Source organism: Falco naumanni, chromosome 15 (genome assembly GCF_017639655.2).
Source record: "Falco naumanni isolate bFalNau1 chromosome 15, bFalNau1.pat, whole genome shotgun sequence".
Lineage (NCBI taxonomy): Eukaryota > Metazoa > Chordata > Aves > Falconiformes > Falconidae > Falco > Falco naumanni.
In genome coordinates, this window is record NC_054068.1 from 14,737,751 (window position 1) to 14,750,804 (window position 13,054).

Consider the following 13,054-nt stretch of genomic DNA (forward strand, 5'->3'; position numbering starts at 1 on the left):
AACAAAGCAAGCTGTATTGTGATTGCCACAGAAAAGCCATATTAAAGAAGTGGCTTAATGGCACTAGAGAGTAGACTTGTAATGTCAATGGGATTTATCATACTGGATCTGTGCATTTGTTCAGCAAGTCTAATTCCCTGTCTGCATTAGTGGCTCCCATATGCTAATTCAGTGGCAGGTGGAACTCTGTGGCCAGTGCATGCTGACTCAGCTGGGATGTGGCTTCAATCCTGAACCTATACTGATCAGTTCATATTCCAAAATCCATAAGTTAAATAGGCTGAAATTAACCTTAAATAGGTGAAATACAGCTACAAATGATGCTTCTCTTACCATATTTGCTCCTGCTGGTAACATTCCCATTGATGTCAGTAGAAGGAAACCTAGATTTAAAATGGTCTAGTTCTTCTTTAAAGGTGAAATATTATCATAGTGATGATGTAAGAGTGACTGTACTATTTATTTTCACATCCCTTGTAAATTTAAGGACTGTGTGTGTTGTGTAAGTCTGTTATACCTATTTCAACACGGGGAGCTTTAGCATAGATATATTGCAGTTTTAACAGTCCCATAATCAAGTCAGCTGGAAAAAAAATGGGGGGGGAGGATGGACACACCAACCAACTCAAATCACATGGCACTTTTGGCTAGTACTTCATATGAAAACACACAAGATGGCAGCATCAGAACAAGACGGTTTTCCATACCTAAAATTCTTTCTTGAAGATTAAAATTTTACAGTTGGATTTCTGTTCTGTAAACATACTTGTCCTAGGAGACTAAAAGAATTCTACAGTGAGCCTGCAACATCTGCTAGTGGGGGAGAAAAGCATTTAAACCTATGTAGAAGAAAATGTAATAGCCTAAATGTTGCACATTGTTTTCAGATAATCTGCCTTCTGCCATCTGGACAATAGTTACGCACCTGAGTACTCCACACAGCATGGAGAGAGCTATATACCATCACACGCTATTTGAAACAGTCCATATACTTAACAGAGACTCCCAAGGAGTTGGCTAATAAGAAGTTATGACTGAAATACAGTTTTACTTCAGAGCTTAGCCTGCTTACTCTGAGTTACCTACAATATGAAGAAAGGTATCTCCCCTTACCCTGCCCTTAGATCTTAGTGTTACCATACTTTGTGGGAGGCCTGAATTCCAGTGCTATGGCAGTTATCTCATCTGCATCTAGGTTTCTTAATTCTTGGAAGTCAAAAAGTTGTTACGCAAAAGGTGATGTCTTCTCCAGTCTCTTAAAACAGATTGCATACAACTGACTTTTCTATCATTTTTTGTGTCATTTGGCTTAGGCATAAGGCAGATCACAATAGGCTCAGATTTAGGTAGCTGTTGATAAGGACTAGATGAGAACTCTGAGTGCCTGCAGGAACTGAGCACAATTGTGAGCAACTTGCTTCTTAAGGCTGGATATTGCTGATGTGGTTCAATCAGTCTCTCTTCAGTCTACATTTGCTGGCAATATGGATCCAGTCTTCAGCTGTCTCTTAATTATCTTCTGTGCAAGTATAACAGCAGAATTTAGATTGTATTCAACATAAAATGTAGGTTATCCAGCACAAGATACAGCAATTTAAAAATATTGTGAAAGACACTTTCTTCATATTGCAGTATGGTTTTCATGGAATTCATTTTTTAAAATACTGCAGTATGTAAGTGAAGTGTGGAGTCTAGGCAAGATTCTAGAAAGCAGTTGGTAAAGCTGGGAAAGAGATCTAGAAATTGCATTTAAGAGGGAATGTTAAATATTATCAAACCCAAGGATTGTTTAGAGGAAGCTTACTCTACACTGAAAACTTGGGAGTTATAGATCAGTTTTGTCAACTGGAAAGTTTCCATCATATACCTTGCAGGAGAGTATTTTAGTGGTGTGAATTTTTTTGTTTGCCCAAAATGCAATTTCAAAGTAGGTTTTTTTAAATATTTATTTATTTATTGAAGATTTAAGCCGGATTTGTGTGTTGAAAAGCCGTTTTATTCCAAGATTTTATGGAGAGAAGGTTTTGACCCTTCCTCCAGAGTTAACTTACCTTTGAAATGGAGCACATATTTAAATCTTTCTGGAGTTTTTTACTCAGACCTATTTATATCATTCTATTTGTCAAAAAAAGCCCAAGCTCAAGTTTGTTTTTTTTATTCTTTTAGCAATAAAACTGTTGACCTGTTGGTTATATTCCAACTTTGAAAATTCAGTCGCTGTTAAAGCACAGGTGAATGTATTGGTGCTTTAGCAGAGTAACAGTTTCCCCAAATCATGAGAATTTTTCCTAAAAAAACCGATATTGAAACAAGTCTTTACTGTAGAAGTGATGGTTTAAGCAATACTCCCCTGCTTCATGTTCTAGAAGCAGTAATCTACATGTGTCCGTTTTCCATAAGCAATGACTTCTTGCTTCCTAACAAGGCCTCCTTCCTCCCACCCTTTCTCACCCCATATTCAGCAGCTGCATTTACTTGGACATAGTCTGTGATTAGCTGAAAATAAATGTTTTAAAATTGCATTTGTCTTTGAAGATTGTTGCTTTTATTTCAGTGTTGAGAAAGGCTTTTTGGGTTTGAAGGCTTGTCTGTCTTTTTCCAGCTCTCTGTTTTTTCTCTAAAAGGTATTACCTATTACCTGTCCCTGTGATCCTTGCTTCATTTAAAGTTTAGAAATGGATAGGATGCAACGTGGCAAATGCTAGATTCTATTTCCTGTTAAGCTGATATCCTTTTAAGATAGAGAGTATATGCTGAGGAGGAATAAATTTAATTATAAAGCAGTAATATCAATATTCAGGATGCTTACATGTGAGTTTAAATAAAAAATTTGGAACACCTTCCTGAGATTAGTAGAATAGCTGTCTTCAGCATATTTCCAGGAAAAAGACTTTTCATGACTTTCTTGAAAGGCAAACTGACCAGCCTAGCTTATAAAGGCTCTATAATTTGAACTATATTCACCTCTGCAGTGATTTTCATCCCAAGGGTAAGCACAGTTTTGAATGCCATTGCAGACTAAAGAATTATTGATGCACATGTTGCTATGGCAGAAGTAAGTGTTGCCTGAGCAGGGAGCTGCAGGAGAGAAGAGAAAGAAAAGATCAGGAATATTTAGTAATTGATGCGTTGTAATAAAACTAGTGAATTCCTGTTATTGTTTTAACATGTGTACTCATTCTTTATCCTGTTTCAAACATGCTTACTTTTCTTGCGCATCACTAATTATCGGATGATTTAATCTCTCTTCCTGTGGGTGCTTTCAGTCGTATTATCAATGCAACAAAAAATTGTTGTTGCTCAAAATCGGTAGCAGATAGAGACAGTCACACAACACAGATAATGGAAGAAGGATTTTTATACTTGTTTAAAAAAACTTAATACTTACAAATTGCATGCTCACCATCAATTATATATTTATTCAGTCTGCTATGCATCTGCTAGGTAGATGTTGGAAGCAGTTCCTGAACATCTGCATTTAAGAGCCCATTAACATCTTAAGGCAAATCAGATTTCAGCTTGTGGAGGACTGTTTCAGTAATTGCAAGAGATTTCAGTAACTGGAGGCATCTAAGTCATTCCTGCTTGTGAATCAAAGCTCTTAGATCCTCCTATTAGGGCTAATGCAGGGATTGAGAGAGTAGAGTTTAGCTTTTTAGCTATCTGTCTATATATAGTTAGAAATCTGATGAAATAAATTAACTATAAAGTTGCCCTGAAGATTTTGTTTCTGTGAATGATTTTTATAGCTCCTTGACATTAGAAAAATACATTTTAAAAGTAATACTTTTTTTTCAGGATATTGTATAATATACATAGGGAATTCTTTATGAATTCAGGGCACTGGACAAGAAATTGATTTTTCCTTTCTCTGTCTCAGTAATGTGGTATTTTTATGATGGAAATGTCTCTTATTAGTGGAGTCAGTTATGTATTAAACAGCAAAGATGTGTGATAGACATTCTACTATTTAGTTTCATAGAAAGAATTTATTTTTGAGCAATCTGGATTCTCTGAAACAATGTGAAGCCCAAAGGGTACAGCAGAGGAGGGTGAGTATCCCTGAATACAGTATGGTTTTCACTTATTCCTTCTGTTAGGCTTCAGAGTCTCAGTGATAAAAAGGGAAATTATGCCTAAGAGAAAATTCAAACCTTTAATTCTGAATTTGCATTCTCTAAACCTCATTAATATTGTCTTCCCATTTCTTGCTTCACTGAATATTGGTAACCTATGTTCATCGGTTATAAGCTTTTGTATTAGCTTCCTCTTATTGCTTAACCCCTGGCAAGAAGTTCCATATAGGAAGCTTGCGCTTTAATTGTAGCACAAGTGCTGTAGTACCTTCAAGTAATAGAGCATGTATTTAGAGAGTATTTGCAAGAATTTACCTATGTAATTTTAGTGTTTAAAAATGTTGTGGTAGCTATCACATGTATCTTCCTTGCTCAGCTGAGTTGAAAATTTAATTGTTTGGGAAGTAGATTTAGTCTGAAGAACACTGCTTTAAAATACAATCAATGCTTAGGAAGGTACAGATCATATCCACTGTATCGGTTATGAAAGAAATGTCATGTTAGGTGCAAGCAGGGTCAGGCGCACAGGGAGGAATACAGACACACTGAGTGTGCAGGGATGGGGCTGGGAAAACCAAAGCCTACCTGGAGTTGAATATGGTGAGTGACATGAAGAGGCACCAAGAAGGGCTTTCTCAAGTGTATCATCAACAAAAGGAAGGCCAAGGAAAATATGGGCCTAGTGCTGAATGGGACAGAGTGGAGCCTCCCTCGATACCTGAGATGGTGATGGAACATACAGTCCTAGAACCCATTTTAAATGTACATGGGATAAGAATTGGAAGTAGTCAGCATGATGAGGAAATCATGCTTGACCAACCTGATTGCCTTCTATGATGAAATTACTAGCTTAGATGAGCAGAGCAGTGGATGTTGTATATCCTGACTTCAACAAGGCTTTCAAAACTGTATCCCCTAATATCCTTGTAGAGAAACTCATGGAAGTGCAGACTACATAGGAGGACAGTGAAGTGGACTGAAAGCTGACTGAACTGCCAGGCTTAAAGGGCTGTAATCAGAGACATGAAGTTCAGATGGAGGCTGTCGCTACTGGTGTACCCCAGGGGTCAATAGTGAGGCCAACACTGTTTAACGTCTTCATTAATGACCTGGATGTAGGGACAGACTGCACCCTCAGCAAGTTTGTAGATCACACAAAACTGGGAAGAGTGGCTAACAGACTGGACACTTGTGCTGTCATTTGAGATAGGCTGGAGAAATGGGTCAACAAGAACCTCGAAAAGTTCAACAAAAGGAAACACAAAGCCCTGCTATTGCAAAGGAGTAACTCCACATATGCGTACAGGCTGACGGCCAGCAAGCTGGAAAATCAGCTCTGTGAAAGAACACTTGGAAGTACTGGTGTAGGAAAAAGTGGAACATGAGGCAGTGATGCACTCTTGTAGCAAAAATAGCCAGCAGCATCCTGAGCTGCATTAGGAAGAGCATTGCCACTTGGTCAAGGGAAGTGGTTCTTCCCCTCTGCTTAGTACTGGTGAGACCACACCTGGAGTGCTATGCTCAGTGTTGGAGTTACCAGTACAAGAGAGATATGGGGGGATCCAGGGAAATGGCATGAAGATAAGAATTTGGAGAATACTGGTATGGGTTGCCCTGAGTGGTTGTGGAGTCTCCATCCTTGGAGATGCTCAGCAACTGACTGCACATGGTCCTGGGAAACCTGCTCTCCTTGATCCTCTCTGACCAGAGATACTTCCTAGTGAGGCTTTGAAATCATCACTGTTTTTTAAAAAATGTTTTATGCCCACTTTGTTTCAAGGGCCAAACCATTTTTAGTGGAACATGATTTAATTGCATGGTTGAACTTAAGAAATTACCTGGAAGAATAAAATCAAACATTTCCCTACATTTAGACTTAACTATGTCTTTAACTGTTTCACCAACTGCTACTGTTTAGGAAAGAAAATATAAAGGAACCTGACTGTTGTAGTTTTGCTGTGCCAAACCATCACCTGCGATGTATCAAGAGTGGATGCTAAGGCAGTTCACATCGTCAACGGTTTAAGGCACAAGCATCATATGAAATCATGATGTAAGCACCGTCTGAAAGTATGCTGCAATTAAATTCCAAAGGGATTCACACCTGCTTCCTGAAAGACTAAATAATAACAGGCTAGAACTTACACAAGAATATTAATCTAAATGTGAAAACAGGCATCCCAGACAACCAAAGCAATTCACAGAAACAGGAAGATGTAGTCAACATTTCTAAACATTATACATATATAAAAGGTTAATAGAACTGAAATGTTTACAATGCAGACTACAAAATAAAAGGCTCTTGGCTTTATTAGCATGTGGGGAGAGTAGTTTTTCTTTATGAATTTGGGAAGAAAGATTGCACAAGCTTTACTTTATCAAGGATAAATAGGATCACCATTTAAACAGAATAGCTGAGAAAAGGCTTAACAGGCTACAACATCTACTAAAACATTTCTAACTATGAGATAACACAGGATCTATGAAATTCCTGTCCAGAGTGGTTGTCATGGATCCATGTGTATCTGCTGGTGTTTCAGTATGGATCTGTATGGAGCTGCAATTCTTTTGGAGGCACAGAGGAAGAATTATGATGTAAGACACGTTCCCTTTCTTAGTCCTCCAAACAGGAGAATTTTTTCATGTTCCTGTATTTTTGGATGATGCATTCTGCTGCTGCATCTCCATCTGCCAGCATAGTCTCTACTTTACATTCCTGTGTAGTCTCTTTAACATTTTGGGGGGATGGGTTCTGTTCACAAGTTCATAAAGATGGGACAAATGGCTTAATTTTCCTCTTGTGTGTTTCTTGGGGAGTGCTAAGTCTAAAAGTCACAATGATTGATTGGTTCCAGTCCAGGACTTCAAGGACATAGTTGGACTCTCCTCATAACAGCTGCCTAAGACTGGTGCAATGTTCACAGTGTTCTTTATATCCAGCATTATTCATGTATTGAATCAAGCCCGAAATCAAATACATTGATTTTTAACATTGCTGTTAGCTGAATTACTTAGTCAAATCTGCAAGCAGCACTAGGTGTGTGCAAGGTGACTGTCATGCACGATTAGTTTATTTATGTAAATCTTTTCAGAAATATTGATTGTTTTCATGGTTGGTTTCATATAATTACAAATCATTAGTAAGGTAGAAGAGAAAAATAGCTTAACAATATGAAAATAAGTATGGATTCACTTTTTTCAGTTAGAAAAATTCTTATCAATAAATTATTTAAAAATATATGAAACATTTTCAGACACATTCTTTTCAACTACCCTATCCAAGAAAGACAGGTAGAAGATAAATAAGAATAACCACATACCTTTGCAGATTTTCTTCTGCTAATGACTTTTGAGTTGCTTTAAAATCATAAGTTTGGCAAGTTATCTAGCTTTAGGAGTAATTACTGTTTCAATCTCTTGCAATCAAAAAAATACCACAAAAAAAATCCTGAAAAACCCAAACAAACAACAAACAAAACCCTAAACCAAAACAAACTACTCCAGTATTTATAACAAAAATAGTTAATTTCCCTGACAAAGTTCAGAGCATTTTCTAGATTGAAATCTGGAATAACTTGCACTATCACTAATATTAATAATTTTATTGAAATTAAAGCTACTGGAAAACAGTTTTCAATTTTGCAAGTTGTGCTTAAAACATATTTTTACTGAAAATCTCAGTATCTAAAGTTTATTAAAAGTGTACTGTAGATTAAACAATAGACTAGTTTGAAACATTCAATTGTTTTACTACCATGTGTGCAAAGTAAGCAATAAGCTATTGCTCTTATAAGTCTCTATTACTTTAGAAAGATGGTTTTACAGAAAGTAACTTTTCTCCTGTGTTAAACTCCACTGTTTTGTGGAACAGAATACAAAATCAAATTGTTACTGGTAACCTGAAATTTTTTGCAAGGTGGTGACCAGAATCCCTTTCAGGACTGGCTATAGACATGTTAGTTCTGTGAGAAAAAATTATTTCTTTGACAGAAATCTGTACTATTTAATCTTCAAGCTGCACTTTTTGAAAACTTTTAGCAAAAACATAGATTAGATTCCCTGAAGTGGCAGATATGCTTTATTCCGCTCTCCCCATGTACCTTAGATCTGCTCTGCAGTTCTAAATGTAAGTCTACTTTAGTGCTGAAGTTGGTGCTTATTTTCAGGTTCTGCAATGTGGACAATGATATCCTTTGTAAATATGTGAGGCAGCAAAATTCCACCAAGTTCAGGAGCAAACACTTAGAAGAAAACCTCACAAAATACATGCTTTCAAGAAAAATCTTAATTTACAATGAGAATAAAGACTATCTCTAACCCAAGCTATGGAATCCAGATTGCTTTTACAGCTCTGATTTTAATACAACCTTCTTAAATAAATTTCAATTTAACTCTTATCCATGGTTGCACAACACAACCGGGCTTTGCTAAGGGAGCGTGTGTAGGATCATTCAGAGCCCCATCCAGCTGAGGAAGAGGTAGCAGCCTAGGTGGGAGTGGGTGTAGTTTCAGGTCCAAAATTGAAGGTAGAGCTGTGGATACGAAGAAGATCCAGGCTCTGCAGGGTCACACATGTTTTCTAGCCTTCTGATCAACTAGTATGGGCTTGAGAAGAGCCTGTTGTGGTGTCTGGCAGGCAACTGAAAGATGGGGGCTAGTGGGAGAGCCCACTTCAGTCCCATTGCTGTCTCTTTTAGGTAAGTCTGTGCTCATTTGAAGAACTCTGTGAGAAGGACATAGCTTAAGGCTGTATTAGTACTGAATTCAAATGAAAATAAACCTTTTAAGAATGGAGGAAAGCCTTTCTTCAGGAACTATGCTTATAACTGTAATAAAACAAATGTTTAATTTACCTGCTACTGTGAGAAGGAAACAGAAACAACCTTTTTTTGTGTGTTCCTGCTGCATAATATACAGCTGATGCTTTTTCTAAAATACCTGAAGTACTGTGATACCAGGAGAACAGGTATTTTAAAATCTACTTACGATCCACAAATGAAGTGAACAGCATTCTGAATCTGCTTAGCCTACTGCCTTCATCTGCCCACATTCGTACCACACCTGTCCCCGTCTGCAGCATGACGTCATTTGCTACGGTGCTGCAAAACTTTGCCTTCAGGTTTTCAATAGAGCTACTTCCATCGTATACAGCAACAAAGTTTCTTTTGCATTCGTTTGAATGCTCCATTTGATAGTCGAGAAATCGCAAATAAATCTGTCAGAAAAGAGAAATTAATGTCTCTAGGAAAAGTAATACAGAGAAGACAGTTTTCTTTCTTAGCAAATCTTGAATAAGATGTTTTGTCCCCTTACACATATATGTAGCTCCCAATTCACAACTTTTTTAAACTTCCATTTTCTCATTAAATGTCAATGTTGAGTATTACTGGAAATTTGTCTAAGTATCTGTTTCACTTCTACACCCTCCCCAAAACAATCTTTACTTAATAATTTACTCTGATATACTTCTGCTCCCCTTGGAAAAAAAGTAAAAAGCAACACACTTGCTGAAGAAAGCCCTAAGCAGCTTTGCTAAATGTGCAGTCTGTTACTCTAGAAGAGATACAAGAAATCCATAAATGTGCTGAAAGAATTTTAATGGTATTTTGGCTGTCCTCTTTTCTTTCTTTTTAATTCAGAAAAAACAATGTCAAAATATAAGGAAAGAAGTCTAGTCAGAAAAGCTCTGAAGTAGAAATTAAAATTTATTGCTTCAGAATAAAAGCTAATTACTGCACCACAGCAGTGTTACAGAAGACATAAACCATGACATCAGGAGTAATCTGAATAAAAATGGAAGCAGGAGAAAAGTAAGCTGGCTATCTAGGAAGAGTTAATAAGTTTAAGCCAATCTTATTTCCTCCAAAACCAAAAATCTAATCCCAGAGAAGGCAGTGCATGTGTATAGAACACTGCAGTAAGGAAACTAGAAGACCAAGATGGCACTTGAAGAGTAAGCAAATAATTTATTTTGCTGGAGCAAGAAACATGCAGAATGGCAATTCAGTTAGAATTACATGAAAAGATCATAGGGCTTTTTAATCTCTTGAATGGTTGTATTTGTATTCTCAAAATTCTAGCGAAAGTTGATGAGGTTTGTAACGAAGTCACCTAAGCATGCTGCAAAGTCCATCTTTAAACTTTAAAAATTCCTTAGATAGCCATTATTTTGACAGAGAAGAAATTTGTCCACGTGGAGGCTAAGGTCTACAGCTCTGTGGCAGAAGAGGTGCTAGTCCAATATCCATGAGGTCTTCGGTATGTTCCTCAGATAAGCTTGGGTCTAGACTGTATGAGTTTTGAGCACAATTTACAATGACTTCTCTGGCTGGTACTATGGATGCTAAAGACCTTTTGCACAGTGTGGTTTTTCACGCATCTGCCCAGGGACAAGAATCTCAAACTCCTGTTTAGTTTGTGAAGCAGGGAAGACACAGTAGATGAATACTGTGCTTACTGCTGCTGTTACCTGTTCTTCTGCCCTTTTGCCGCATCTCGCTTTTCACCTCAGCTAGTGCCAAAGCCTTTTAAAACTGAATTTTAAAGAGTTCACTAAAATAAAACCAACCACCCTTCTAGGGAAAAAAAAAAGATACCCCCCACATGCACTTAACAGGTTCGATTGAAAACATGGTAAAAGAGGACAGGAAAAGACAGGTGGCACTTGTACGCCCCGGCTTTTCCAGTGTTTTCCAGAGGCAGGTTGCCAACACTGTTTCCCCTTGCACATTCTGTGAAAAGGTGCAATCTGTGCCATATTATCTCATGTTTCATCTCACTGTTTTTCTGATTTTCAGTATATTTTTCCTTTTTTTCCCTCTTTGTTAGATTTACTGCTGGAAATTCTCAGCTACGTTTGAGAACCTGTCTTCCACTGATGTCTTATCTCACAAACATAGGTGTGAGCTGTAAGTCCTGGTATTTGGGCTGAGAGACGGTATTTTCGTTTAATGATTGACTTTATATATCTGCTCTGAAATTACAATGGAAGCTAAAAATAAACTAGCACGCTTTTAGTAGAGCTATTCTGTGTATGAAAACAAAGGAATAATTCCATTAAAAGTGCTCATCTCTGCAAAAGCTCTTTCTGGCTAGTGTGTTAGGAAAGTAAATATAAAAGGTTATCACTCTTAGGTTATATTGATTATTCTAGTAATTTTCTGAAATCTGGAGACAATTTATTAAATATCTGTTATGCAGATTTTAAAAGTCGTTTTGTTACTGCAATTGTGTCAGTTTTAAATATTTATTTTTATTACAAAATCAAATTGAGGAAATTAAAAATGTCTATGCTTGTTTTTCTCAAGAGACCACCATATCAGATCTAATGGATTTTATCATCCTAATTCAGCCAGAATTGAAACTTGAGAAACCACTGTCAGAATACTAAGAATTATTTTTCTGTAATGTTTTAACTCAATAATTTAAGATGATGATCTAATCTCAGGACGGACCCAACTATAACTCTGCCTCCTGGCAACATTCAATAATTTATTAAAATACTTAAGCATAAGACCTGGTGCACTCAAGTGGCAATGGAGAGAGAAAATGGTTTTATTATTGTTTCTGGAAGAACTACTACTATTACTTATACCAGTATAGAGCTCTTGGGAGTTGAGTCACTTCCTCAAAGGCTCAAATATATTAATGGAGTTTTAGTTTCTTTCTTGTCTTATCCTCTTATTACTATCTTTTAGGTTGCTGTTTTAGAACTAGTTTGGAAGTTGGTTAATAGGGCTAGTTAGTTAACTATTAGGAACGTGTAAGAAGGCATAGAGTAGGTTTGTCATCTTGGCAACTACGGCTTAAAATATTTTTAAATTTTTATGTACATGCAAGCAGTGGTATGTGCTTTAATACACATACAGAAACAAAATTAAATATGTGTATGCTATATTGAGAAAAAAATGTATTCTTCAGTGCAACTCATAAGTAATTAACAAGTATATGATTTGAAAAAATATACTCTGAAACACATAGCTGCTGGATTTTTAAAAAAAACAGGTTATAGGTATAGTATTTTTGAATTATGAATAGGATTTTATCCTTCTTCTGCCCTACAATAAAGCTCAAGTTGTTTTTAATGAGCATAAAATAGTGATATTTTCATAAGCAGTCTCTAGTTCTGCAGGCACAGTCATAAATATCAGGTACCTAGGTAACTAATGCTGATTTTTGGCTCAAGCAGCTAATATGCCCCTTTAGGCCTTGGTCAGGTCAGAAAAGCTCTGGAAAATTTTATTGTGGCATTTTAAGAGGTCGTGATCCTATAGCTAATTCAGAAGAGAAAGTGTGATAATTCCTCAGCTTTTTCCAGGTAAAGTCTTTCATTTTAGCTCAGACTTCTGATGAAAGTGGGTTTTAAGGTGTTGGATTGTGAATCAGACTGGGGAGGAGCAGGTACATGTTCTGTTGACTTTAAACAGAACTGATGTAACAAAACCACTGGAGGCAAAATTTTAAACCATGGCAGCAAGATTTGCTATAATTTATCAAAGCTGTTAGCCAGTGAATTTTTGCCTGTGATCTTCCAATAAAACAAGAGTCCAAGTCAAATGCCATTAAGAATTGTTGCTTAAACAGTTTTCACAGTTATTTTGTATTTTGAGTTTCAAATAATAGGAAGACAACATTGTGGACTTGCTGTATAAGTTTTATTTCAGAAACAGTCCTCTATCTGAATTTCCTAAGCCACTGATATATAACTCATTTCAGTGAAAGTAAGACATTATGCAAATCACAGCTTGTGACTATTACCTGTTACTAATGAGTTGGAAACCCATTATATGCTGAATGATATGAATGAAACCCACCTTAGCATTTGGAGTAGCTTTAATTGTCCATATGCAGTCAACTGCTTGTCCCGGTTTTGTTTTTCCTTCTTGTTCTACTTGACTGGAACGTACTATTCCATCAGCTCCTGAAAGCTCAAATTGGCAGTCTAGGGAGAAGATATACCTTGCTGTCAAATGCAATAT

General features: G+C 36.8%; 1 protein-coding gene across 5 annotated transcripts in view; it reads right to left on the minus strand.

Moving 5' to 3' along the window:
- NETO2 (neuropilin and tolloid like 2) overlaps positions 1-13,054 on the minus strand; it is a 34,629-nt gene that overhangs the window by 2,334 nt on the left and 19,241 nt on the right. For 4 of the 5 annotated variants that reach the window (XM_040615534.1, XM_040615535.1, XM_040615533.1 and 1 more), the window contains 3 exons: positions 12,890-13,017; positions 9,063-9,291; positions 2,965-3,078 (listed from right to left, as the gene is read on the minus strand). In XM_040615534.1, coding sequence (XP_040471468.1) covers positions 2,965-3,078; positions 9,063-9,291; positions 12,890-13,017 — 471 coding nt within the window. The remainder of the gene's footprint in view (positions 1-2,964; positions 3,079-9,062; positions 9,292-12,889; positions 13,018-13,054) is intronic. The other variant, XM_040615537.1, reaches the window with a different exon arrangement.